This window comes from Corvus cornix, chromosome 5, assembly GCF_000738735.6.
Source record: "Corvus cornix cornix isolate S_Up_H32 chromosome 5, ASM73873v5, whole genome shotgun sequence".
Lineage (NCBI taxonomy): Eukaryota > Metazoa > Chordata > Aves > Passeriformes > Corvidae > Corvus > Corvus cornix.
Genome location: NC_046335.1, coordinates 41,742,379 through 41,762,669, shown reverse-complemented (window position 1 = coordinate 41,762,669; position 20,291 = coordinate 41,742,379). Strand labels below are relative to the sequence as shown.

At 37.5% G+C, this 20,291-nt stretch overlaps 1 protein-coding gene across 1 annotated transcript in view; it reads left to right on the top strand.

Annotated features, from left to right (window-relative positions):
- The window catches only part of TTC17 (tetratricopeptide repeat domain 17), a 56,597-nt gene that overhangs the window by 11,683 nt on the left and 24,623 nt on the right, over nt 1-20,291 (top strand). The window contains exons 2-16 of the mRNA XM_039552462.1: nt 1,560-1,649; nt 2,969-3,138; nt 4,798-4,909; nt 6,015-6,146; nt 6,839-6,948; nt 7,242-7,386; nt 7,755-7,894; nt 8,121-8,281; nt 8,594-8,706; nt 9,653-9,793; nt 10,214-10,329; nt 11,449-11,623; nt 12,144-12,221; nt 14,364-14,588; nt 16,726-16,912. Coding sequence (XP_039408396.1) covers nt 1,560-1,649; nt 2,969-3,138; nt 4,798-4,909; nt 6,015-6,146; nt 6,839-6,948; nt 7,242-7,386; nt 7,755-7,894; nt 8,121-8,281; nt 8,594-8,706; nt 9,653-9,793; nt 10,214-10,329; nt 11,449-11,623; nt 12,144-12,221; nt 14,364-14,588; nt 16,726-16,912 — 2,095 coding nt within the window. The remainder of the gene's footprint in view (nt 1-1,559; nt 1,650-2,968; nt 3,139-4,797; nt 4,910-6,014; nt 6,147-6,838; nt 6,949-7,241; nt 7,387-7,754; nt 7,895-8,120; nt 8,282-8,593; nt 8,707-9,652; nt 9,794-10,213; nt 10,330-11,448; nt 11,624-12,143; nt 12,222-14,363; nt 14,589-16,725; nt 16,913-20,291) is intronic.

Below are 20,291 nucleotides of genomic sequence, written 5' to 3'. Positions count from 1 at the left end.
CCAAAACCATGCTTAGGGTTTAGCAAAAGGAACAAGTGTTTATATCTCAGAGGACAAGGTCCTTACTCAGTCAAGAATCTTACAACAAATGTAGACTTAACAGTCAGTAGTCCAAAGAAGGTAGATTTGAGCTTGTTATCTGACTCACAGCCAAGAGAATATGGCCCAAGGCTTAATCTGTTGACAGGACACATCAGGGATGACCAGAAAATACACTGGAGATGCATTTCTCTGCAGTGAGACAGTGTCACAGAAATGTGTCCAAGCTGTCTGGAAAGGTGACAAAAAAGGAAGAGCTGGAGCTCAGGAGATTCCCCTGCACGTGTATATATGGCAGACTTTTCCATGAAATTGTACTATCACCAAGTTTGCACAGATGTCATGGGGGTGGACAGCCCATTTAGAGGTATCAGTGCTAACATACAGGTAAGTGCTCACATCTGCATGCAGCAGCTAGTTCTGTATCCTGAAAGCTTGAACGGAAGCTGAGCAGAGCCAGGAAAAACACCTTGATGTAGACCGTCCAACAGTCATGTTAAAAATGTGAGATCTTGCTGTCCTTGTCACCTTGTCTTTTCATCCTGTCATCACATAACTGTTTCTTTGTTTCTGTTCTCATGCTCATGGAATCCTTTATTAAATAATTTAGTTTACTAGTGGGAATTATGTTCTGTTCAGCTCCTAAGTTTGGGTTAGCTTCCAAGAGGTCCTGGTGGTCGCCTCAGCTGGTGTGCAGCCAGTGTACTGCTACCACACTGACGTGGGAGGAAACAGGGCTGCAAGCCTCCAAGTGAGCCTTTGCATCAGCTCAGCTGCTGCTACACCACCACCTCAACTGTAGGGACTTTCCCCCGCCCAGTGAGATAGCAGAATTTGGCATGAGAACAGGGCTGGGGTTTCAGCCATGGGGTGAAGTGCCATGGTTTACTGAGCCCAGCTAGGGGCTGCTATGTAAGTGCTCTGTGACTTGCCTCTAATGTCCTTCTTCATGGAGCTGTGAACTCCTGTGCATAGCTATGGAAGCTGTAACATGGGCTTCTGTAACAGTTTTCAGTCTCCACCTGCTTCCCTCTTGATTTTGTTCCTTTACTTATTAATCCTGAAGGCAGTAGATGTTAATGGTAGGCCAGTGTGTTAAATTAGTTGCAGAGAGGAGTTGGAGCTGAACTACTTTATGCCTTTTGAGGGACGTGGTGGACGAATTTTAAAGTTATAAAACAAAATAAGTTTTTGTGACTGCACTGTAAGGTATCTAATATTTCAGCAGTAGGTACTCTTAGTAATATTTGTTGTGGAAATTTACTTGCCTCTTATGCTTAGAACTTGTGTGCCTAATTAAATTAAAATAGGTTTAAAATTAAAGCATGGTTTGAATTGGATTCCCAAATGACAGTGTTGTTTGAAGTATGGATTTTCATAATGGATGTACTATGAATGTGGACTGGACAGAAAACCTCTGAACAGACAAACTGTAATTGAATGAACATAACTGCCTTCCTTTTAAGATCACTGTAATTAGGAGAATGTCTTACATGATGGACTGTTAAAATGTCTTGCAGGTGGATTCACCAATGAACTTGAGAAACCCACATGATTTGGTAATACTAATGAGACAAGAAACAACAGTTAACTACCTCAAAGAACTGGAGGTAAAGCATAACATTTAAGTTCTAACTAATTTCTGAAAATACAGATTTTTTTCCATAGACCTTATACTGTTAGTTTTAGGTGGGGAAAATAACTTATTATTGCTAAAGTTCCCCTTCAATGAAGGGATGAAAAATTTTATAGATCTCAAGAACTTTTTGCCTCAAGTCTGCCTAACTGGTCTCCAGTTGTATCATTCCCTGTTATTAGTCATAAATACTAACATTTTTACCTAAAGTCACTGGATTCTGTTGTACTGTGTTTCAGAAGAACACAGGAGATGTCACCTCTGTTTTTCTTCAAGCCCATTTATTGTTGAGAGGGGGTCTGAGACCTTTTGAAAAGGGCTTCAATGAACTTTGAACTGATAAACTGAAGTTTAAATATAATAGGGGTTAGGTAAGCAAACAGCTCACAGCCCTTCTGGCCATGCACTCCTTTCTAGTGCCAGCTTTGGTTTTATCCGATTAGGATAACTAACTAAGTGGAAAGCTAGATGAGCACCAGAGATAGCTTTAGGTGAATGGGAGAAAGGAAAATAAGCTGTACTGCCCCTTGTGTGACTATATTCAGCCAGTCTTTCTCAGAAGGGTACACTCTTTTTTTGTGGCAATGGACATTTTAGCTGTGGATTGAATAATACTTGCAAGCTTTTTTGGGGCATGGGTTGTGGGTGTGGAAGTTACTAATGTCCAACTTGTGGTATAGAAATGACTTTCAGCAGAAGTTAGCTATTGTAAGTTCTTGCACAAGTTGCTACTGGTGGATATATCTGTATTGTTTCATAGTAGCATGTAATCAAATGTGTATGGCTTTAATTAAAAATGCAGGTTTTCTTATTTCACATGTACTCATGTACTTTTCACATGTACTAAAGTTCAGTTGTACTTAGCACACTGAGTGGTTAAGATGATGATGATTCATTTGCAATGTCTCTTATTATTTCCACAAGGTCTTACAGTGGAAAAACAAGGGGCCAAATGTGAAAAATATGATGTACTTTTAGCAACCATTTCTTCTTTTCGTAAATGGCCTACCATGGATCTGGAATGTTACTAGCCCACTTCTTAGGCACAACAGTAGATATAAGGGCTCATTTGAGTTGTATTATCTCTAATGAAATTTTATATGCCATCCAAATCCAAAAATGTCCTACAGATGTTACAAAATATAGGAAAATATCCGCAAAATTTTATGAGAATTTTTTAGATTGTTTTCAAATGAACTTTGTTTTAAGGAAAAAGTTGGACTGTTGAATCCAGCAACTAGAGAGTTTGCTTTCATTGGTATATATGCTTCTGTTTCCTTTTTTTTCCTACAGAAACAGTTAGTTGCTCAAAAGATTCATATAGAGGAAAACGAGGACAGAGACACAGGGCTGGAACAAAGGCATAATAAAGAAGATCCAGACTGCATTAAAGCAAAGGTGCCCCTGGGGGACCTAGATCTGTATGATGGCACATACATCACCTTAGAGAGCAAAGATATCCGGTAAACAGATGCTTTATGTTCTAAGGTTTTGACTGAATTTAAAAAAATGAACAGTACCTCTAAATACAAGTAAAAGATTACTAGCACTGACTTTTTTTAGATGACAGTTGTTTTATTTTGTGTTACTGTGGAATTAAATTGAAACAACATCTGTCACTAGTTGTGAATGGGTACAACACACATGCTGTTTCCTCTGAACTGTCTATGCTAGCCCTGACCTGAAACTTTTCCTTTCTGTTCCCAGTTCTGTCACTGTTACTCTGTACTGATATGACCAGATATGTGAATTAAAGTGAAATATATCATGTAGAAGGGGTTGAATTTGCTTGAGTGTGCTTTCAGTGTTTTGAGCTAGATATTTATTTTAGTTGAAACTGTCTCGACTTAAATTTGAACGAAATTCCATTGATGACCAATCTGTTGAACTTTCTGGTCATATTTTGTCCCCTGTGTTTAGAAAGTGAAGGATGAGCAGACAGTGTACTTGACATTCAGCTTCATTGGTAATTCATCTTCAGGAATGACTGTTTCGTTTTAGCAATTTTATTTTTTTATCATAATCACATGAGTGCTTGAAGTGGGAAAAGATCAATTTTATCCTCATATACCTTCATTTGGACTTCTCATCACCCATATTTGGGATTGGTTTGTTTGTTTCAGTTGAAGAGTCTGCATGCATTGCCATTTGCCTGGCAGATAGACCATTAATCATAGTAGTGATACACTAGGTTGACACTGATACATTTTGGAAGCTATCCAAATGCTAAAGCAGACAAATTTATTTACTTTGTCGTATAGTCATGACATCCTGATACAACTCAAATCTGGGAAGACAGCAGAAATGGTCTAATGTGCCCAAACAGAGGACTTCTGTAATGATTAAATCAGAGTACTCTTTCTATCAGCTACCACACTGTCTCTTACGAACTTCAGCAGTATTTAAATCTGTAGTCTACTGTTGAGTTTTTGACGGGGTGCCCTTCCTTTTCGGACGAGGGTGAAAGAGCAGAGGAGGCTGCTGTCCTGCTAAGTTCTTTATTTCATGGTCTCTTAGCTTTCTGAAGTCAGAGTTCGAAGGGGTTACATGATAAGGCCAAGGCAGTAAAAGCAGCAGCAGCAGGCAAACAGCAAGTAGTAAACAGCTGCTTCTTCTTCTCTAAACTTACAGAAGTGTGGATTATATTTGTTAATTGACCAAGGAAATTAACACACGATTCTAGTTTTTCTTTTCTTAACCTGTCCTGGTCTAATTCTAACAGTCGTAAGCCTTACACAAGTGTTACATAGGTATTACATAGATTTGTATATAGTTTCTAGCAGCTCTTATTGTTTATGTGAATACTATCTAAAAAAATGTGAACAGTATAGTTCCATCTATGTTTTGTCTGAAGTAAAGAAATTCTGTGAAAAGGTAACACTGCTGCAGTAAGAACTGTGTTTAAGATTTTTTTGCTGCAGCTTTTCAACGTTTAAAGCACTTAGTATATATTTCACTAAAAGTTAAAAATCTATATTTTTGTTTCAATTTGGTGTGACTTCATGTATCTCAGCTTATCCAAAGGTTTTAATTCAACCCCTGTTCTTTGGCTTCCCTCTGGGCCTGGGTCCAGAGGAGCTTTCACTCCAACAGTCTACTATGTTATGTTATTATGTCCTCAGCCCTGAAGACTATATCGACACAAAGTCCCCGGTGCCTCCAGACCTGCAGCAGCCAGACTGTACGAAAGTTCTAGATCTTCCATACAGTATTCATGCTTTTCAGCACTTACGGGTAAGTGAGCAAATGCAAGTAAGTCTTTTTCCATAATAGGAAGAGGAATAGAAAACTCCTACTGGCAATTCTCACTCAAGGTTGAAAGGTACTGTAATCTTTCAAGAATGTTTCATACTATTTTAAAACTACAGTTGGGCCCTGATTAAATTACATGCATATACCTTTTCCATCAGGTGTACAGTTGCTCTTTTGTTGTGTTTTTGCCTTATTTTAGAGGGCATTTTTAGAAAAATAGAGTCTTTTGTTTTCATAACACGTTTCATTAGCAAATTGGTAGCTTTCATTGAAACTACTACTAGCTTGTGAATTGTCTTAGTTGAAATTTGGAGAGTGCTGAACAGGGTTGTTAAAATGCATGAAGATTCAAGATCAGAAAATCGTTTGCAGGTTTGTTGGTAGCTCCTAACATACCTGACTGTCTGTTTGGTATCTGAATGCCAGGCCCTAACCCAGAGGAGGAGGTAATTGTTCCCTACTAGTACAAAGTTCAGCTGCTTTAGAAAAGTTACAGTGGAAGAGTGGTAGGAAAATTGGTTTTGTCAACAGCATTATATGAGCAAATATTCTAATGTAGGTGCAGCTTAAGTGCTTACATCTTGATATTTATTTTATTGCAAGCCTTTTCATCAACAAATAAGGATTTTCTTACAGTCAAACACTAAGTGAAGTTTTTTTAGCTCAGTTCCTGGGTCTCGATGTATCTTTGAAAGAAATATGTTTGTGCTTGGGGAAGGAAGAAAAAGAAGAGGTGTTGGGATGCTTCCATTGTGTGCATGTAACCTGACAACCACAACTTAAGTGCTTCCATGGTCATTCATGAAATCAGTAGCGGCCAGATACACAGTGCTACCAAAGTGAATATTTCCCCTATAGAACTCCCAAGGAGAGGCTGCTTTTGGCTGCTCCTAATGTTTTCCTCTGTGTAATAATATATATTATTATCTGTCAGAGGTGAAATTGTTCTATCAATTCCCAGAGATCTTGAAAGGAAGATGAGATTGTAAAATAGCCAAGCCATACATTTTCCTGGGAGTCATGCTTTTGTTTATATTTCTCTACTTTTAAGTGCTAGCAAATAACCTGTATTCAATTTTTTTTTTAGGGTGTCCAAGAAAGGGTTAATCTTTCTGCACCCCTGTTACCTAAAGAAGATCCAATCTTCACATACTTATCACGGAGGCTGGGAAGAAGTATAGAGGAAATAGGTCACCGTATTTATGATGGGCTCATGAAGGTATGAAACTGTAATCTTGCTGGATGCACAAAAAAGAGTGCTGGAAAGGTCTCACAAGATTAGATACACCTCGTACAAGCAATCAGATGCAGTTTTTCACGTGTATTTTTGGTTTACAATTGAGTTTCAAAAGGCAAACTAAGACCATTTTCTGCGAGGCAAGTAGAGGTAGGAGAAGGCATCAGCAAAGCCAGTAAATAGATACTTGTTTTCATCTTTAAGGACTTACATAGTTAGGTTGTCTGGTAAGCCACATTCATTGCTTTGTCAAGGTAATAAGAGATTTTAAACAAAAAATACAGGTACTTTAAGAGCAGAGAAGAAACAACAGTACTGAAGAGTGTATGTTTTTGTTGAATGTCTTCCTGCAAAATCTGGGAACCCTCACTGGACTCCAGCTAAGCTGCTGATGCTTAAACTATTGTTACCTCTCATTTCATCCCATTTTGTATTTTTACCTGCCTGAAATGCAGAAATTCTGTTTCTTTAGTACATTAGTATGCTAGTTCAGTGTTCCTAACCATTGACAACTGTTGCCAAATGACAGCTTTCTGGTAGAAGAGGATGGCTTAGCGCAGCTGAGTACCAACTTTGGTGCTCAGTCTTTCATCCTATAGTAATTAAAGCCCTGATTAACCTTTTAGTTCATGTGTTAGTAGTTAGTACAGTTCATGTGTTTCTCTTTACTGCAGAACTCTTCTTCCTGGGTACTCTATAACATGGCTTCTTTTTACTGGCGAATAAAGAATGAGCCGTACCAAGTAGTAGAATGTGCTATGCGTGCCCTTCATTTTTCTTCAAGGTAAGAATTGCTAAGAAGGATTTCTTCTCAGATTGCTTTTCTAGTCATCCTAATTAGTAAACAGGTTTTGGTTTCTAAGATGGTATCCTAAGGAGTAATCCATGTTACTTGTTCTTGGTCTCTATGTGCTATGCTAGGCGTATAAATAGTTGAGACATTTTTCTAGCAAGTGATATATTTTAATGTGTGACTGACAAATTAATGTATCCTTGTGCATGATTCTTACACAATCTGACCTTCCTTTAATGTTAGTTTTTAATTTTTTTCCATTTTATTTTCTTTTATTCTTTTAGGCAAAATAAAGACATTGCACTGGTAAATTTGGCAAATATTTTGCACCGGGCTCACTTCTCTGCAGATGCAGCTATTGTGGTTCATGCAGCTCTGGATTACAGTGACTTCTTTACCAGCTATTACACTTTAGGAAATATATACGCAGTAAATACAATCTTTATTTTCCAAGACTTGAAGAAAATTAAATATTACTTAATCTTTTTGGGTTGGTTTGTAATGCTTTACTCTTACAGTGTGTCTTGTGCTCCACGTGTGTCTCACGTGTAATGCTTAAGATTCTGTCAAGATACTTTTATTGAAAAGTCTGTCTTTTAGCAAAGGAAACTAAAATAAATTCCAGGAAAATTCTTCTGCAGCCTTTCTTTAATAGATGTAGTGGCCTGAGTGTCAGAAATTACAGGCTGCTTGTTACCATAAGTTAAAATTTAGGGTAATGATTTCTTTAAAAACTGAGTATTTTTTAATAAATATTACTGCACAATGGCTAATTCTCTCTCTTGGTCATTCTTCAGATGCTTGGAGAGTACAACCACTCAGTCCTGTGTTATGATCATGCTCTACAGGCCAAACCAGGGTTTGAGCAAGCTGTAAAAAGGAAACATGCTGTCCTATGTCAGCAAAAACTTGAGCAAAAGTTGGAAGCCCAGCATAGGTAACTAAAGTATCCCAGTGGCAATGCATACAATCGAATTTCTGTAGTTCTGTTTCAGCAATTTTTTATATTTCAAGAATTGGTTTTAAATCTCTGTATTTCTCTGATTATGCAATAGAATTAGCATAAGAATACTCCAAGAAACATTTGAAAATGTGCAACAGTGTAGGAAAAGGTGATATTCTAGAAAGCATTCAAAGTAAGTATTTTCTGTTTAATTTTTAAGATCACTTCAGCGAACATTAAATGAATTAAAGGAATATCAGAAGCAGCATGACCATTACCTTAGGCAACAAGATGTTTTAGACAAGTACAAGCTCATCCAGGAGGAACAAATCTTGAGGAACATCATTCACGAGACACAGATGGCAAAAGAAGCTCAATTAGGTACAGCTTTTTAGTGTTCATGCTCATTAAAGCAATGAAATATTGCACGTATTTAGATAAGTGTCAGCATATAACTTCTTCATATATTAAGATGGCCCTGAGTGGCTCTTGTGTTTTGCTTACTAAAACAAGAGGTTGCAATATGTTCTTGAACAGGGAATTTTTTTTGAGTCTTTTGCAGTTTCCTCTGGGCTGATGAAGTAAATAAAAAGGGTTGACCAAATTGGGGGCGGAGAAGGTTGACTCTGTGCTGTCTTTGTCTCCTCAGAAACTACACTTCTCTAGTATAAAAAAATACTTTGTGCTTTGCAGGGAACCATCAGATTTGCAGACTGGGCAACCAGCAGCATAGCTTGCACTGTCAGTGGGATCAGCCTGTTCGTTATCACCGTGGAGACATTTTTGAAAATGTGGAATATGTTCAGGTTTGTCTATGAATTGATACCACTGCACTAAGTTACATCCCATTTGCTTTATTCACAAAATAGTTTCAATTTTTTCAGGGTTGACAAAAGGGCTACATTTTGGGTGTGGTAATTATAGTGAGAAAACTCTTAGTCTCTTTCTTTTCCAGAGTGTAAAGTATTTTAATGCTAGTTCGTTTTGCTATTAATACAAACTGAGACTGACTGTGAACTGTAGAAGTACAGGGGGTTTACTCTAAAAGTCTTTGTTTTACTTAGAAAAGAGAATTACTTGAATTCAAAAACTTCATTTTAGTCCAAAGCTTTGGTTTCCTATGACTGCGCCAAGAAAATCTGATACAAGAGTACTAAGAAGTTTTGGAAACAAGGTGTATACTAATACTGAAAATCCAGAATGACAGCTACCTAAGCAACACCTCTGCTGTGTTAGAACTGCAGGGCAGGATTATGGTTTCAGTTCTTTTGCAATGTTGAGTATGTTCTGAAGTTTCCCCTTAACTAGTTTAAGAAATAGGAATATTTATTTTTAATTTTGCTGTTGTCTTCTTGATTGTTTTTCCTATTAGAGTAATTATGAATTCAGATTATTGAGATAATTCTCAGTGAATCTTAGTAATTCTGACTTGATCTCGAGGTGTGCAATCTAGAGAAGTAGATTTTATTTGTCATCTGTTAGAAATGTTTGCTTGGTACCTTTTAGCATTTTTTTTCTTGATTTGCACTTGTGTTTTCACTGTTGACTTATTTGCAACATGAATATTACTCTTGCATGGTCTGAGTATATCAAGAGGCTTAAATTCCTGGGCTGTTTTTTTTTTCTGCTACCCACATTTCAGTTCATCAATGAGGCTTAACGTAAGAGAGGAGTGGGGGGAAATAACATGGAGAAATTCAACAAGGAATGTACCATCTCATTTATTAAATTTTGTCTTTCTGTTGTTTCTAGTTTGGTGAAGACTCTTCCACTTCTAGTATGACATCCATAAATTTGGATCTTCATTCAAACCAAAGTGTTCACAGCCAGTCCTTGCAGTCTTCCCCTGTGGCTCATTCTGTCGTTTCGGTGTGGAGTGTGGAATCCAGCAGAGTGAGTGAAGAGGATGAGCTTTGCCCTTTTAAAGAGGAGGGGTGAAAGTGAATCCTCTCCTTGTTTAGCATTTGGGCTACAGTTGTGATGTGTGGCAGCACTGGAGAATGTAGCATTCTGAATTTCCTCAGCATATAAGCATCTCTCTAGTTTCTCTGTATGGTTTCCCATCCTTTGAAACTACTACAGCACAGAGAGAATTGTTCTGTAAACATCTGCTGCAAGTAAAGCAGCACAGCTGAGTAAAGATAGAAATTTAAACTCTTGATGTTAAAAAAAAGATGGAAAAATAATAGTTTTAAAGATCTCTGGGTTTTTTTTTTCTACAGACTATCCCTTTAGTATCCTTTTTATTATCTTGTTCATTAGAATATTAAAAATGTTGTGAAAATAATAAAAAATAATTCCTTTCCCCCTTAGGAGAAACAGCATATTCTTTGGCCTCAGCGATCAGAGTGCATGAAATCTTTCCCCAAAATTCCCGACCCAGAAGAACTGCCAACTTATTTCTTGCCTCCAGAAAACAGGGGACTCAGGCAAGTATTGATTTTTAAAAGCTGTATTTGTAAATCTTCACACTAATGCCCTAATGAGTATTTTCTTTCTGGAGAGGATGGATGCAGTTAGTAGTCAACAGCAGAGAGGTGTTCAAACCTCTTTCTCTGGCTTTTTCACAGAAGGAAGGCATTTTCCTTGATTGTTGTCTTTGCTGTAACTGTAATAGTCAGATCCAATTTCATGGTGATTCTTCCCTGACTGTTAGCACAAGGTGAACACATAAAATGCAGGCAGAATGAGGTTTTAAGCACTAGTCTGAATGTCTTGTGGAGTATATTAACAAAAAAAATACCTTGAGAGAGAGAATGAGGTGAGTGTCTATTTAATAACTACAGTTAACTGTTGTACATTACATACATCCTCTTAGCTTTAGTTATGATGACAGAAAATGATGAAGACCAGAAAACACTAAAAAAGGATTAGGAGCAGAAAACTCCAGCTCGTTCTTTTGGGACAGAGATGGAAAATCAGCTTAGTCACGGAAGAGTCAGTAATATTTGTTATTATATAGGATAGAATAAGTGTGTCTGTACTGCAGTAGCTAACTTACATAGATCAATGCAATGTTATAATACCCTAGTCACTTAAATTATAATAGTGGTAGTAAAAAAGCTATTTTCTTCTACCTAGTTAGTATAATAGTAGTATTGAGCTTGTGTTAAAGGTTCCCATCCACGAACATCCTGCAGCTTCCTTTGGAAAAAAACAGTGTTCAGCTTAGAATGTTCTTTATACATAATTTGGCTACCTCTTGAGGTTTTTGAAATCAAGTTTTAGTGTAGAAAACATGAGCTTTTTTTTGTCACATATCTGTTTAGTCCTAAACTTCATAGAATCCTTACGAGCATAATATGAGAACCTTCTGTTTGTTATCTCCACTGCACTGTTCATTCTTCTTGTTGTTCTGTGCTTCAAAATGGAAAATAAAGACCTTATAAATTACTTTTCAAGGAAAGGGTGGTCTTTGAGTTCTTCATGTTTGCAGCTCATGTCTTGTAGCAGTCTGCAGTACGAGGCTTAGCAGATTCTTGTGTTTGTTTATACATGATGACATGCAGCACATGCTGTTAATTTGTCTTGGTTCTCCTTGTTGCTAGAATCCAGCCAATACTGAATATCCCAAGAGAGACTGTTGAGCATGGAGAAGCACAGGCACCAGATTGTTCTTCCATTACTGATGCTCGTAACAATGAATCTCTAAACATACTGGTCAAGGAACTGGACACTAATCTAGATTTGAAATTCAGGATGCCGGACTATCGAGCACGACAAGTAAGAGACGTTTTCTTGTTGGTTCTCTTCTGGTTTAAAATTCTCCTCTTTACTGCCTTAAAAATGTTACTCAGATCATGAAAGATTCTGATATTTAAAGGTAATCAGTACATCCAAAGAACGTGGGCAAGTTCTTTCTAATAGGAATGGAAAAAGGGTTAACTTGTCGGACTTCTTTCAGATGCTGACCAAAAGCACACAAAATGGGAAATTTAATTTACTCTTTGAAATCACATCTTTCTTTTATAACAGTCACTTGATATGATTCATCTTCTTGGGGTTTCCCAGAACTACTGCATTCTACCAAGCTGGTAACTTCAGGCTGCTATGAGTCCTTCATACTGCGTTCTGGAGACTGGTTGCTTTTAGTGTTATGTGTTCACATCCTGGTTTAGTACAGTATCTTTTCTTCCCTTTGCTAAAGAGAAGATTTAAGGAAGCAAGTGTTGAATGGCCCATGTAGATCTTGACTAAAATTTATTCTGTTGTTTGGGGGGAAAAAAATATCTTTGTGTTCCAGGTTTTGCATTCTCGTGTCAACAATGAAACTGTTACGCTGACGAAGATAGGCATGTTTCTAGATCGTGCCATGAAAAAGGTATGTCAGTCTGCCACGTGAGATGAATTCAGAATTCTTACTTGAGATTTGCTTTTATACTTCTAAAGTAGTCAGTGACATACTAGAAATGAGTTTATTCACTACCTGTTACTGAGATGAAACTGACTTAAAAATCCAGGTTTACAAGTAAAGCAGAAATACATAGAGAAGTATCTAATTTTGCTTAATGTGGACCAAGCAGCCCTGTAGTTGCTTGTTCTTTTTGGAAGGACACGGAGCAGCAATATATTAGCTAATTCTGGCAGCCATTTGCTTAACTGGGAGAAGTAGCTTGGAACTACTCCTCCATCTGCCGCCCCTTCCTGCATGCCTGCATTTTGCTCTTCCTCCTCCTTCCCACTACCCTGCTTTTCCCTCCACTCTTCCTCCAAGGAAACCAACCCTCTGTCAATCTCCTGTCAGGATAATTAGCACTCCAGGGCAAAGAATGTACCTCTGTATAAAACCCTCTGGAATGCCACCTCCATCTTGCGTGGGGCCTTTGAGAGTCAAATGACAGGAAGCATTGAGAGAGACGTTGACTCTTTCTGACATGTCAAGCTGATATTTCTCAATTTAACTTTCTTGTAGAAGTTGTGTCAAGGTATTATATGTAGATACTTTTTTAGTCTAAAATCAGTACCATTTACTATGTGCATCTGTCTTAACCAGAAGAAAAATTAGCAGTAGGAGTTGATTCCTATTATTATGTTGTTCAGAGCATGTCTAATGTCTTACTGTGCAGTGCATGAGTATTTTGGTTTTAACTGTAGTACTCTGTTGCTGTCATGCTAAAAGCCTGAACTTCTCTGTCTGCTGATGTAACAACAGTGTTGTGTCTTACCTGTTCTGCTAACGATAAACTACTTAGAGCAGGAATGTCACAGTTAGTATCTTTGTATTGGGAAAGACAAAATGCTAATAACTTGCTGAGGATTTAGGGAGGTCATTGAGACCTGCGTTTGGAGAGTAATTCAGTGAGGAGTTTGGAATGAATAACATGGAAGTAATGTTCTGTATGTGTTGCTAAACAGGGGTCGTTAATACTCTTGAAATCACAGATTATGTAAGATACTCCAAACAAAGAATATTATATTATGTTGGTATCTTCCAGTTTATCTAGAGCCATAGTTAGAACCCTTCTGTGTGAAGGGTTTTTTAAAACCTGAAACAAAAAAATCTTCTTACTGACTAACTCAACACAGTATTACTGTTTTGCTTCCTTAATCCTAGCTGCATGTTTCCTACTCAGGCATGCATTTGGGCTTCAGACATGTAGGTAGGACTGGATATCCATTTCAGGTGTTGCTTTTTTACTGTAAATGTTTTGTAGAATTCAGTAACACAGAATGATGAAAATACTTAAAACTAGAACATGTTTCGAAATAATTTCAAAGTGCATCTGAAAGTGGATGTTTTGCCTACCTCTGTCAACCTGTCAGTATTTTTATATTTTGCTATTTCTCCTCTAGGGTGAGTGCTTGTTTTTGCTGTTACAGGTTAAAGAGGAGGAAGGAACATTCAAGGTGTATTTGACACTTCCTCCATTCTTTCACCTGCCCTCACTTACTGCTTACTGTTTTACAATCTTTAAATGGTATCTAATGCCTGCCAGTTGTCAACTTTCATAAGACAAATAGGTAACTAAATCTAAGAAAAAACAACTCTGAAACCCTAAATTGACAGGGAAAGGTAATGTTGGACACAGGACCTGGAAGCACATCTAACTATAATTTAATAGCTGCCTGACTTTCAAATTCTAGCATTTTACATGGATATGTGTTTGTATAATTTTAAGACTCTGAAGTGGCTTACAAGTATTGCTTCCTGTAGTGAACTAACCATTATCGCTTGTATATTTTAAGGGATTTTGTGGTTGTGATACAAAGTATTCATGTGATTAGTGTGTGAGCAACAGCTGCTACTAAATTACAGTTCAACCTGTAAATCGGGTCCATTTGAGTAGAATGGAGCAGACTGAGTAATCTGCTAATAGTCACAGCGAAATCTAATTTGTATCTAGTTAACAAAGTAGTATGCAAGACTGAGTTCTGTTTGCTTCTTATTAAAAAGCAGGCATTTCTGTCTTCCTGAGACACCTCTTTGTAGGTGTTTTTATCCTTTTCCCTGACTCTCCTATAGCCAGAAGATCCTCTATGGCTTGTGCTTAATGAAGCTGGATTGTACTGGCGTGCAGTTGGAAATAGCACCTTTGCTATCACCTGTTTGCAAAAAGCATATAATTTGGCTCCACATGAGTATCAGGACATCCCTCTGGTCAATCTTGCTAACCTCTTGTTTCATTATGGTCTTCATTCGGATGCCAGCAGGCTCCTGCTGAAGGCTTTGGCCATCAATGCCTCTGAGGTAAGATGATGAGGTTTGTGTTTGCTCAGCAGTGAATGTTTTCCCTCATTATTTTCTAAATACATGTTACTTGTGCTTACTCCGCATGCAGTTCATCTTCCAGCTTGTGATTTGCAATGGATGTTAATTTTCATATGAACTCTTGAGTGCATTGGGGGTGATGCTGATTGTTGAGAGTATAAACATCTTGACAGACTTTTAGTCTCCCCAAACCTGTATTATTAGCAATGCCTCCAAGGAATTTAATCCTGGTGTTTGGCAACATTTTAACCTAAAACAGAGCTCTGTCAAGCTGTCAGCCTTGTATCTTGATTCTTAAAAACCCTTAAAGTAGCATATATATCACCAAGATTTTTGACTGTACAGACATCTTTCTGTGACGCTTGACTTTTTATCTGTACTGTTTTATTTGTCCCTAGTTTTTATCTCTATACATAGAGGAAAACATCTTCTAGTTGTTTGGTGGCTTTACTTCCATCCATAGATTCAAACCAGGTTTTGTATTTCTGAACAGCAACATTATAAACATGCTGTAGGTTGTCACCTATGTCAGATAGACAGTTTCTATATAAACTGTTTGAACTACTGGACTGGCCAGAACAGTTGTGAAGAGGAAGGGGGGAGGAATAGCATAGCAGGGAACACCTTTTCTTTAGCAGGTAATTTTGGTCGTACATTTGACATGCTTCAGTAAGAAGTTCAAGTGACTTTCCTGTGCTTCTGCCTCTCTAGTTAGATTAACAGAGTTTAAACCTACCAGGGCACCAGTCACCTAGCACATAAGAAAGCTAAAAACAGAATAAGCATGTTCAGTGTAGCATTCAGAAACAAATTTTCAAGTGTTGGAAAGGAATGTGGTCCATTTGGGTGGCAGGTAAGAGTGCAAAAAGCAGCTACAGAAAGAACTATGCTTGAGTGATATGCCTTAATAAGAGCACTTGAAAACACAGCCTTGGAGGGGAGGAACCTAGGAGTCCTTAGGACCATGCTGTGTGAGTAGGGCTTTTCTTCAAAAATATTAGCAAATCCTGCCTCGTTATAGTAATGCTTGCTCCTGTTTCTTTCAGGTGTACTCAGTCCTGTAATACCTATTGTACCAGAAAAACTAGCAGGAGACATTGTACTCGCATGGTGTTTCCTGGAGTATAATGGAAAGTAAATACAAATTAAAATTATTTACAGCTACTGGGAGAAAAAGATGTGCTCTATCAGCAAAAGCTGTTAAAAAGAAAAAAAATCCTGTTGCTCAGCTTGCACCATTTTCTGAATGCTGTTTAGTAATACAAGCTGAGTTGGAAAAATCTTCAGCTACTGATTAGTCTTCACATTTTTAGATAATCAATGTAAAAAACTGTTTCAGTGGGAAAAACGACTGCTAAATTACAATGCTGTAGTCATTATTCTAGCACTGTACTGTTAATTGCAGCAAATTACTTTGTCCAAGTGAAAGACTTTTCAGTCAACCAACAAATGTAATGCTTTACTATGTGTCTGTACTAAAGTGTTGAGTTCTACCCAGTGAAAAAGGTGTTTATAATCTTTACTTTTCAAAAAAAAATACATATTTTAGGGACACTAGCCAAAAGCAGTAGACAAAAATACTGTTTTACAAAGGCTTTAAAGGCATAAATGTGTGCCCCTAAGCTAGTGTGACACTGGTGTCTTCAGTAACCTAGTTTTGCTAAGGCAAATTTGGAGACTTTTGGCAAATGCATGCATCTGTCCTGCTAGAACACTAGTACTATTTTTACTTTTTTGCAGACTTTTAATGATTCTAAATTGTCTTCAAGCATTTCAGTTTAGTTCTTTGGTGTTCTCTGAAGTAAGCATTATGTTTCTGATGGTTATAAGTAAGTTTTTAATGCTTCATTTCAGTCAATGTGTATTTAACAGCTGGTTTTTTATTGTAGAAAGATGGAATTCCTAAACCCTATGGCAAAACAGCTTTCATTTAGCATCAATGCATCAAGCTGTTAGTTCTCCATTGTAAGACTAGGCAGTGCCTGTTTAAGAAGTTTTCTAAATTCTTTCCCGCCAAATTTGGGAGGGTGTGACTTGACAAGGGTTTTTCCTAGTTGGCTTTAATCTTAAACAGTGAGCATACTTACGCTGCAGTGTGTTACTTTTGTCTTTACAGCCCCTGACATTTTTGAGCCTAGGAAATGCCTACCTGGCTCAGAACAACATCAGTGGAGCGCTGCAGGCCTTCAGACAAGCACTGGATTTGACAACCAAGTGCTTGGAGTGTGAAAGCAGCCTGAAGATGATCCGGTGTTTGCAGTTTTATCCTTTTCTGTACAACATCACCTCTTCTGTGTGCAGTGGTAAGCAACTGCTGAAAGATGGACCACAAGTCAAATAATGTCTGTTTGCCTTGGGTGTTGCATCTTTTCTTTTTCCAAGTTTCCACCCTTTTGCCTTACAGTGCTTTCCACCTTTAAGGACCAAGGTTGAGACGCTGCTGTTAATGGAAAAGTTACAGTCCATTAAATAATTGCTCGAGGATGACTTCTTAAATATCTAGAGGGCTTCCACTAAGTGCAAATTACTTCCTGACTGTCAGTAATACCTTAACAGCAACACCAATACCTCTTACTCATAAACAAGGCATGCTGGATTCAGTTTTTATGGAAGTGCACATCTACTGCTAGGCTGCTCAGCAGCCCCTTTGTACATCCCTTCAGATCTTACAGTCAGATGGATTTGTTTTCTTAAAGCTGAGCAATTTGATGAAGAGCAGTTTAGTTTTAATTCATATCCTTTCAGTGTGTTCAGTACTTTGGTCATCATTTTCTAGAGTTCAGTCTTTAAGGAATAGACTGTCTTGTGTCAGCATTATATTATTTATGTGGGACCTGTGATCACTGCTCTTAACACTCAAAAAATCTGTAAGAATGACCTCGAATCCAATCTCTCCTCAGAAAATATTTTAAAATATTTTTAATAGAATGATTTCTTGTCATAAATGGCTACTTATATTTAAAAAAAAATAATAGCTTTTGGAGATGGAATACTTTTGGAGATTTTATTCAATCCCACTGAATATTTTCAGTACTTTGTCTGTACTTGAATATGGCTAATATGATACTTAAGAGCAGTCTTGAAGACAATTTATTAATATATTTTCTAATAGCTTCTCTCTCAAATTGTTACTAAGGTATCTTTCCACCTAATATTTTCTTTACTTTTGAGTGTAAACCTTACCAGAGAAATGCTTGTGATTTTTAGCATTGCTAGGACTTCCTCTGAGGGTTTGGGGTTTCTTTAAATTCCCTCTCCACTGAAAAGACATGGAGAAACCTCCTCTGATTTAGCATCTAGAACTGTGCTGTCTAAACATAGATGAGAGGCCATCCTATCTCCTGGTACAACATGGATGATGCCATAGTAGGTGAAATTCCAGGACTATTCCATTAGAATAATACTACTTTCTATGGCCCTGTACATTTTGCTCTGATTGAGAGCCCATCAGCTGTGCAGAGAAATAAATGAGTGCTGTTTGGCTAAGTGGGCTGTAGGGAGTGGTGCCACAGCCCAGCTGATGGGTGTCTTGCTGATGTCCATAATGTCAACTCCTATGCTGGTACCTCCCAATGAATCTCTTAACTTCAGATTGCCCTTCTTAGAAAAATCCTACTAGATACTGTAAGCAGTAATGGAACTTGCACATTTCATCACAAGAGACACTTACACTGTTCTAGAAAAATCAGTGTTTGTTTACTTTTAATTAAGATCTTTAAAAAGTCTGTAACTCACAAGGTTAAAGTTATTCCAGTCAAACCTTAGTCGTAGCTGCCTCATTTTGAAGTTAAGTAGAAAGCAATTTAAAAGTACATTCACAGAACAGAAATGGTAACAAGCAATGGTTGTATCTGAACTCCAAAGTTATCTTTGACATCTTTTGTTTTATACGCTTTTCTTCCTTAAACTTGTCATAATGTGGTTTGGTTGATTCTTGGCTTCTTTCTGCTTTGGTTCCTGAGGCAGGATGTTCATTTAGACGTCAGCTGTTACAGCATCTGCTGTTTAGGAAGTTTGTATTTCTTGAATGTGCAAAAGTGCTTATGAGAAAAGTTTTATCTTTCCTTTTTTTTCCAGCTTGGCCACAGGTTAGCAAAGTGAGCATGAATATGTTCATCTGGTACACTGGGGTTGGGTTTTGTTCATTAAGGAATCTGTGAAGCTGCTAAATAAAGAGGGAGCTGAATATGCCTTAGTTTGTTAATGTGCTCATTGAATTTCAGTATTCCATTATTTAAGTATTTTACTCTGTATTTATATTTTTTGCCTTTTACTGGGACTCTTCTTGTCTTAATGTTTATTTTTCATTTTTATTTATAATACCTTCTAGTTCATCTTTTGTTTTAGTGCAAGAAATCTGAAAATATGAACCTGACAAATACTGTAAATATTCTTTGTACATTCTTGTGCAGAGTGTAAAATAAACGAACTGGTTAATTCAGCCTTGATGATGATTTGCGGTTTAAGTCAAAACTCAGAATTGAAAAACAGAAAGGTAGCTTTACCTATATTATTTGCATAAGGTTTGGGGAAATACTTTTTTTCCTCCCACTATAAACTTCAACTGACTCAAGAGGAACCTTGACAGACTATATGAAGGTGAGGTGAAGTCTCCAAAACCAGAATGATTTCAAGAATGTGTACTCAGAAATAACGTTTCACACTTAAAAGTATCCTGAAATTTTGGGAATCTTCTGTTGACCCTTCAGTCCAAGGAAAACAGTTGAAAAGAGATTGTTATTATTCACTTGATGGCATGTCATAAAGTATTTGTATCCTTTGAGATCGATACCTTATGCTGAAAAATTTACCAAGAGCTTGGAATGTCAGATGTTTCTCTGGTTTAATACCTTGTTTTGATGAGCATTCCTTCAGTATTTCTGAAAGTAACAGCAGTAGGCTTCCTGTGCTTTGGGTTGTAGGCCCATGTGATAGCTGTGTTTTTGCTTCGCCTGTCAAAAGCCTCTGTTCATGAAAACTGAACTAAGTAGCGAGACATGGAATTCCTTGCTCTGCTGCTGTGAGCCATTGGCAGAATCCAGCAAATGGTCAGTGGGAATTATATGCTAGCATGAGATGGAATATGGGATCAAAAATCTGAATTCATGGCCTGATTTTTGATTACAGTATGTGCTTGGTGTTTATTTCAAATAAGTGAAATAGGCATTTTCTCAAGCATGTTGGGGTGTTTGCTGTTAGCACAGGACTTGGGAAGTATGGCACACTAATGCTGACTTGTTGGATGCTTGCTTACGTGCTCCTGTCTGTACTGCTGCCTGGTACTGTTTTTTAGTAACTTATTTCTGGTATAGATAATTTGTTTTAAACCTAAGTCACTTCATGCACATGAGAATGAGAATTAAAAATCTTAGACCAACGCTTTCCTATTTAACTTTTGCCTCTTGTATTCAAATTTATCTAAAAGTTTGTTTTCATTGTAAAAGAATTTCTAAATCTGCAGATGTTATTGGTGGGGTTTTTTTCATATGGAGGATGTGTGTGAAGTGTCCAAAGGTACTCCAACCCTATCACCTGTGGGCAAGTATTTGAGACAGCTGCAGGAGTTCAGTCAGTTGCATCTGATACAGATGCTCTACAGCAAGAGTCCACATAGTGCCTGATTCTCAAATACCTGACAGAACAGTTGGAAGACTTCATTCTTCCAGTGTTACCCTGTGGTGA